The sequence below is a fragment of the Actinia tenebrosa genome, unplaced genomic scaffold (genome assembly GCF_029948245.1).
Source record: "Actinia tenebrosa isolate PJP-AT-01 unplaced genomic scaffold, QUT_ActTen_1.0 PGA_scaffold10__47_contigs__length_13832649, whole genome shotgun sequence".
Classification (NCBI taxonomy): domain Eukaryota; kingdom Metazoa; phylum Cnidaria; class Anthozoa; order Actiniaria; family Actiniidae; genus Actinia; species Actinia tenebrosa.
In genome coordinates, this window is record NW_028292570.1 from 8,006,380 (window position 1) to 8,013,934 (window position 7,555).

At 41.4% G+C, this 7,555-nt stretch overlaps 1 protein-coding gene across 3 annotated transcripts in view; it reads right to left on the reverse strand.

Moving 5' to 3' along the window:
• LOC116286626 (uncharacterized) overlaps positions 1-7,555 on the reverse strand; it is a 23,931-nt gene extending 16,376 nt beyond the window's left edge. For 2 of the 3 annotated variants that reach the window (XM_031693175.2, XM_031693173.2), the window contains exons 1-3: positions 7,480-7,555; positions 7,044-7,199; positions 4,948-5,612 (exon numbers count right to left, since the gene is read on the reverse strand). In XM_031693175.2, the coding sequence (XP_031549035.2) occupies positions 4,948-5,599 (652 nt within the window). In that variant the 5' untranslated portion in view covers positions 5,600-5,612; positions 7,044-7,199; positions 7,480-7,555. The remainder of the gene's footprint in view (positions 1-4,947; positions 5,613-7,043; positions 7,200-7,479) is intronic. The other variant, XM_031693174.2, reaches the window with a different exon arrangement.

The following is a 7,555-nucleotide window of genomic DNA, read 5'->3' on the forward strand; positions in this document are numbered from 1 at the left end:
AGCAGTAGAGCCAAGTGATCCCGTCACAGTCAGCGCACTAGAAGTTTGCAGACCGAAAGTATGCTTCAAGGTTGTACCTGCCAAGGTCAGCACCCCTCAGAGTGACAAGCAGATCATCACATATGCATTCTTTGACAGTGGTTCGGACGCAACTCTCTGTATGGAGAGCTTAATAGACGAATAAGAGATCAAAACCAAGAGGCAAGCAATATTTACGATGTCTACCGTCAGTTCGCAGGAAAGGAAATGCGGATATGAAATAGACTTAAAAGTAGAATCTTTGGCTGGAGACGCACACTTCCGTTTAGAGAACGTACTGACCACGAGACATCTTCCTGTTCTGCCGAAGCATGTGGCGACCAATGAAGAAATAAAGAAATGGCCACACCTTAAAGATCTTACCCTAAGAGAAATCGACAGAAGAAGGGTAACCATCCTCATCGGTAGCGACCGTCCAGATATTATAGGGAAAGAACTGGATAGAAGAGAAGGTGGTAAGGGAGAGCCTTTTGCGGTGAAAACCCCCTTCGGTTGGACTGTCTATGGACCTATAGTAGAATCTACAGAAAGTCAAGTGAATGTGAGTCTTACTAGCACCGAACACGAGAAGCTAAACCTTCAAATAGAACGCATGTATAACGACGAGTTCGGGAACTCTTATAATGACGCAGATGAAGGTATGTCCATCGAAGACCACAGAGCGAAAGATATTATGGACAAATCAGTAAAGTTAATTGACGGACATTATCAATTAAGACTTCCATTTCGTCAAGATCGCCCGATTCTTCCAGATAGCCGAGCGACCGCGGAAAGAAGATTAGAATGGTTGAAGAAAAGGATGCAGAAAGATGAAAAATTTAAAGAGAAGTACAATCAAGTCATGGAAAAGTACAAAAGTGAAGGTTCTTCGAGGGAAGTGCTGGAAGAGGAACTCCATAACCTGAACCCAGTATGGTACTTACCTCACCATGCAGTTTGGCATCCGAGGAAACCAGAGGAACCGCGAGTAGTGTTTGATTGCGCCGCCAAGAGTGGAGGTACTTCATTGAATGAACAGTTACTTCAAGGACCAGAGAATACAAGTCCGTTGATCGAAGTAATCCTAAGATTCAGAGTGAACGAAGTTGCTGTGGCAGCAGATATTAAGAGAATGTTTCATCAAGTCCACGTAGTGCCAGAGGACCGCGGCGCATTGTGTTATCTATGGTGGCCAAACGGAGATTTAACTAAAGAACCCAAAGTTCACCAAATGCTCGTACATATATTTGGTGCAACATCATCGCCGAGCATCGCTGGATATGCACTGAGAAGAACCGCAAAGGACAACGAGCACGACTTCATGCCAGAGAGCATCGATGCTGTGTATAAAGATTTTTACGTTGATGACTTGTTGAAATCATTTGCTGATGTTGATCGAGCTATACGAGTGAGCAAGCAGTTACAGACCTTGCTAGCTAGAGGAGGATTCAAGTTAACAAAGTGGATGTCCAGTCATCGCCAAGTTTTGTCAGAATTTCCAGTAGAGGAACGCGCACCAGCGATCAAGGACTTAGATTTAGCGTCAGAAAGTCTACCTGTAGATAGAGCCCTGGGAATCCACTGGGACGTAGAACAAGATACCTTTAACTTAGTTACGAGTAGCAAGGCACATCCGGAGAATCGAAAGGGCGTCCTGTCATCAGTTGCAACTGTTTATGATCCCCTCGGGATTGCAAGCCCTCTTCTCCTACCTGGTAGAGAAATAAATCAAGAACTTTGCCATAGGAGATATGACTGGGACGAGAATCTCCCACCAGATATACTTGCCAGTTGGATAGAATGGAAAAAAGGACTTGCAAGTTTGAAAGATCTAAGTATTCCACGTTGCTTCAAACCAAAGAACTTTGGTACTGTAGTGAGGGCGGAGCTCCACCATTTTGCCGACGCTTCACAAGAACATGGTTACGGAACGGTTTCCTACCTGAGACTGATAAACAAAAGAGGTCAGATTCATTGTAGCTTTGTGATGGGAAAGTCTCGTGTTAGACCTTTGAAGAGCACAATGACCGTACCCAAGCTGGAACTTACAGCCGCAACCCTGCTTGTTCAGATGAATAAGTTGATTGTCAGAGCGTTGCAAAGAAGACTCAGGATCGACAACGTCAGTTATTGGACAGATTCTGTTATCGTTCTTAGATACATCTTCAATGAAGTGAGAAGATTTACCACCTTCGTCGCAAATCGTGTTGCCATTATTCGACAAGAATCGGTTCCAGAACAGTGGAAACACGTAAGATCCGAGCTTAATCCAGCTGATTATGCTTCAAGAGGGATCAAGGCAACAGAATCAAGAAAGCTGCAGATATGGAGACAAGGACCAGAGATTTTGTGGACGGAAGAAGAAGAATGGCCTCCACAGCCACCAGAGATATCGGCAACATTGTCAGAAACGGATGAAGGAGTTAAGAAGGAGAAAGTGACAGTCGGAGCAACGACGCTGCAGAAGGACTTTTGGGACTCACTGTTTCGCAAGTACTCGACCTGGAACAGGCTAAGAAGAGCAGTTGCATGGCTCATCAGAGCTGTTCGTAAGTTGATTGAAGCTTGGCCGCGTAAAGCTGAGCGCGACAACGCCAAGAGCTTGCGACCCAGTCAGGAGATTCATCCAGAAGGAGTCGTTCTTAAACACTCAAGACAGTGAAGTAGGAATCTTGAGCAAGGAAGTCAAGGAACGATTCATCCACCTGAAGCCAATTTTAGAAGACGGAGTGATTCGGGTAGGAGGGAGATTAGATCGTTCATATCTGTCCTATGATGCGAAGCATCCCATCATCTTGCCTGGAAAACATCCAGTAACAGAGCTGATAATACGTCATTATCACTATCGCAATGGTCACGTTGGAACCAATCAAGTATTAGCCGAGATACGACAACGTTTTTGGATAGTAAGTGGAGTGTCGTCGGTTGGAAGAGTCTTACGCAAGTGCCACGAATGCAGGCGTCAGAATGCTAGGATGGGAGAACAGATTACAGCTCCACTACCTGAAGTGAGATCGTCTTCGGACGGACAAGAACTAGTCTATCCGTTTGCCGCAGTCGGCTTAGACTACTTTGGACCGCTGTACGTCAAAATTGGACCAAATACAAGATCCAAGAGAGATCCTGCCTTGAACAAGCGATACGGTTGCATATTCACGTGCCTGAGGTACAGAGCAGTCCACATCGAGGTGGCACAAGACTTATCTACTGATAGTTTTATCAACGCAGTGATACGTTTCGTTAGTAGACGTGGACCCCCAAGAATCATATACAGTGATAACGGCACTAATTTCAAGGGAGCAGAGTTAGACGTCATCAAAGCAATGAAGACGTGGAACCAAGATCGGATACAGAACGAGCTGAATCAAAGAGATGTACAGTGGAAGTTCAATCCTCCCGCAGCGAGTCACCAAGGTGGCGTTTGGGAACGTCTTATCCGATCAGTCAGAAGAATTCTACACTCCATGTTAGGAGAGCGTCTTGTAAATGATGAAACGCTTCACACATTCTTAACAGAAGTAGAAAAGATCATGAATGACAGACCCATAACGAACGTCTCAAGTGATCTCCGAGATTTGGAGGCACTCACACCAAACCACATATTGCTACTCCGCAAGAACACATCCCTAACCCCAGACTAGATAAAGGATGTCGACAAATATAAAGCAAGATGGAAGCACGCCCACCTGTTAGCAAACGAGTTCTGGCAGCGATGGACAAAAGAATACCTGCCGATGCTGCAAGAGCGACAGAAATGGCTACGAGAAAAAGCTAATTTCAAGGTTGGCGACTTAGTCCTCTTAGCAGATAAGAATACCCCAAGAGGTCAATGGCCAAAGGCATTGATTCAACAGACAATGCCGGATAACGACGGAGTTGTAAGACAAGTGATCGTGAGGACGGCCGATGGAGAGTACCGCCGAGACGTGCGAAAGCTTTGTATGCTAGAAGAAGAATTGTTGAAGACCAAGACTGAAGCCGAGGACCAAGCAAGAAGCAGTCCGCAGAAGAAAGACTAGCCACAAAAGTGAACACGAAGGAATGAAAGCATTCGAGACTTGAACTGTTTATAATTAAGTTACAAGAGACGTTAAAAGTGTTAAGTAATTTAGTAAATGATTGTGTTTAGATGGGCAGAAAAGACCCAGAATAGTCTTTGGCGGGGGAGCGTGTAAGATTAAAAATTTCCGCAGACTAGAGGCCCCGCAGGCGCCATAAATATTTAACATCAAGAATCAGTCGAGCGTGCATCATTAACTTGTAAGTAGTTTCCTTTTTTTTTTCTTTTTCCTTTTTATTTGCCCCTTTTGTGAAGCTTATTAATTATAAGTTGTTTGTTGTAGCGAATCGTATAATCTTCCGCGTAATTGTCGAACAATTGTCAAGCTGGAGCTAATAAATACGTATGTTGGAGTCAATGTGTACGAAGGCTCGACTATTTATGTAGTTGGAGACTACAGAAAGCAAATGGAAATCTTTAAAATATTAAGATGAATTAATTTTTTTATAATAACTTACAAATTTAGCACGTGCTGATTGGTTATTTTTTATCATCAATAAGAGGACAGACAGAAAAAGCAGACGTCAACGAGCATGTGCTCTTTCCGTTGGTTGTTTTGATCGCTAAAAATGAGAAGTTTTTATCGTTTTTGTTATTGTTAAAAACAAATAGACATCAGAAAAACTGCTGTCTATTTGTGAAATTTCTTGCTAAAAAATCATATCCTGTGTTCATGATATACACCATAATATTTAGCTACTTTTGATTACATCCCATTTTATTTTATTAATTTTTATTGATCTCTTTACAAGACATACATAAAAGTTTTAGTTTGAAACATAAAACTGTATTCCCAAGTGATTGATCAAAATACAGAAACCATTAGGGGTATACTAAATGATTATACTGAAAGCTACAATTGTACACACCTTTGGCCTGTGAAGCATCTGCTGAAATTCTTTTCACTCTCTTTCGAAGAACTGTCTGCTCCATTACTTCCCGCTCTTCAAGTGCTCCAATAAATTTTTTTTCCTCTTCAGGGTCCATTGTATCTATTTTCATCCTCTCAATCTCTGGTTTGTAATGAGGTCCACCCAGTCTCACCAACACATCTGAGATCTCACTCCAGTATTTCTCAAAATCATTGTCACTAACAGCTGTTTCTGTGATGTGGCCATAAAAATCATTTCTATAATATTTGACTCGAGCCAAATCAGCCTCTCTACTCTGGTCTATAGCAACAGGAGGCTTGTCCCATCCTGTTGCTGGGGGTGTTAAACCACATATATTACGCAGTAGAACAAATAACAGTGTGATGTCAAAATCTGCTGAAGTGACAGGTGTACTTCGGCTAGCAGGATAGAGTCTGTCCCATTGTCGTTTGTTTAGAATCCTCTTTGCTCTCAGTAGCTTTAGAGTAGAATGCACTGTTGTACTGAGTAGTGTCCTGTGAAGGGAGCTTGGTGAATGGATCGAGTCAAATACATCTCTTAAGACATGTGTTCCACCATCAATCAATAACTTAGAAAGGCGAACAAAGTTTAGATTTTCTTTACTTGAAGATGGCCAACTGGTTGCCATATCAGGTTTATCTCTGTTGAATAACAAGTTGAAAATAAACACTTTTGTTCCAGGAAAAAAGGTTGGGGAGGGGAGGGTCAGTAAAGTTTTATTCAAGGAGTGAGGTCAGCTGTGTATGTGGACTTAACCAAACTGGATAAAAATGTTTTTTTTTTTTAATGAATGCAGTTGGATGATAACATATAATAACCACGATGAGGATTACTATTAACAATTATTCCCTGAAGGCAAAGTGAATACAGTGCAGTCCATAAACATGTGTACATTTGACCGCGGGCAAATCAAGAGCAGATCGCACCACGTGCTCGCGATTTGCACGCGCTCTGCACGCGTTTTGACCGCAAAATGATTGCACCTTTCTCTATTGTTGTTCGCAATTTGCTCGCAATTTGCTCGCAATTTGCTCGCGATCACAGCGTGCTCGCGTGCATGGTGCGCGAGAAAAATCATGAAAAGCTAAATATTATGGCGCGCGGAATGGTTCAAAATTGTCATTTTGATGTAATTGAATATTTGTTTGTCAATTGCGTTACTTCGTTTGAATGTGTCAACTTATCAGTGCATTGCAGTACACAAGCACATTCCATATGTTTTTTTTGTCTATCAATTCTAAAAAAAATAGTCAATTGCGAAAATTCGGTCGATTTACAATAGCTCTAACTCGGTCAATTCAGCAAAAAAAAAACTCGGTCAATTCAGCAAAAAAACTCGGTCAATTCAGCAAAAAACTCTGTCGATTCAGTTGAAACATACGCGTTCCAGTTGACTGACTTCTAATGTTTCGGCAACCAATGAGAACATGTTTTAGTGTCGGGTGTTGACGCTTAGGCGATAACGACGGTATTTTGAAGTTAACTCGAAGAAATACTTAGAAAGTCGTTGAAAATTAAGACCTGTCCATTTTAGCAAAATTAGACTGATTTTTGTCCTAATTTCAAAGGCTCCAAACACAATGTTTTCAAGTCACGGGGCGGATTCTTCTAAAAACAAGCATTATTCACAAGCTTGTTTGGACCGCTGTGGAAATTTCCCCAAACTAATTTTGATAGAACTTTTAAGATCCATATTAACTTGCTTAGAATCCGAAGTTTTGAAAGATTCCGAATTATAGCACAAGTAGAATTTATTTTTTGAATTTGTGTGCTGGAGCGTAGTTTTTGCAGACTGAAATTATAGCGAGTTTGACGGACCTCTAAAAAAATAATAAACAAACCCATGAGCCTAAAATGGCATGAAAATGTTTAAGATTAGTTGAAGAACAAATATCTCAAATTAAAAAGGCTGGAAAATGTGTTGCGACTTTACAGGATAAGGTTAAAGAGACACCTAAGATGGCTTTCATTTCGTACCGTCTTGGGCCCGATAACACGGACGGAGCGTTTATTCGATTTTTCTCAGCGATAAGATTTGTTTTGAAGAAATAAAACCCATCACGTTTACTTACTCACTAATACCTAACTCTGAACTCTGCTGTTGCCGCACCTTGCTCGGACAGTCCCTCTTAAAATCTTAAACGGAAAACGGCTTCCTGAAACTTTTGAAACTTGCCAAGACAGCCAACTCATTTACACAGAGTCCTTTGTTCGATCGATGATCAAAACTGTTGACAAACAGACAATATCAACCCAGCTAAACTGCTTGGAATCCAAATTCTTACTTCATTATTCTACAAGCACTATCCTATCTGGTTATTTTGGTCAAATAAGGTTTTTACGCGATTTCAAATCATACTGTTCCAATATCAACTCTTCCATGATCAAAGCTGTGTGTTGTAGAACCTTACAGTAAATCTTATCTAGAACATACTAAGAGATCTACTATATCACACGTAACTAATGTATTTATACACTGATTGATACAAATTAACACGTATAACTTACTTGAAATGCGAAGAGAAGGAAAACAAGAACTAGTACGAGACGCTTGCTTACTTCTTCACCAGAAGCAAACAGGAAA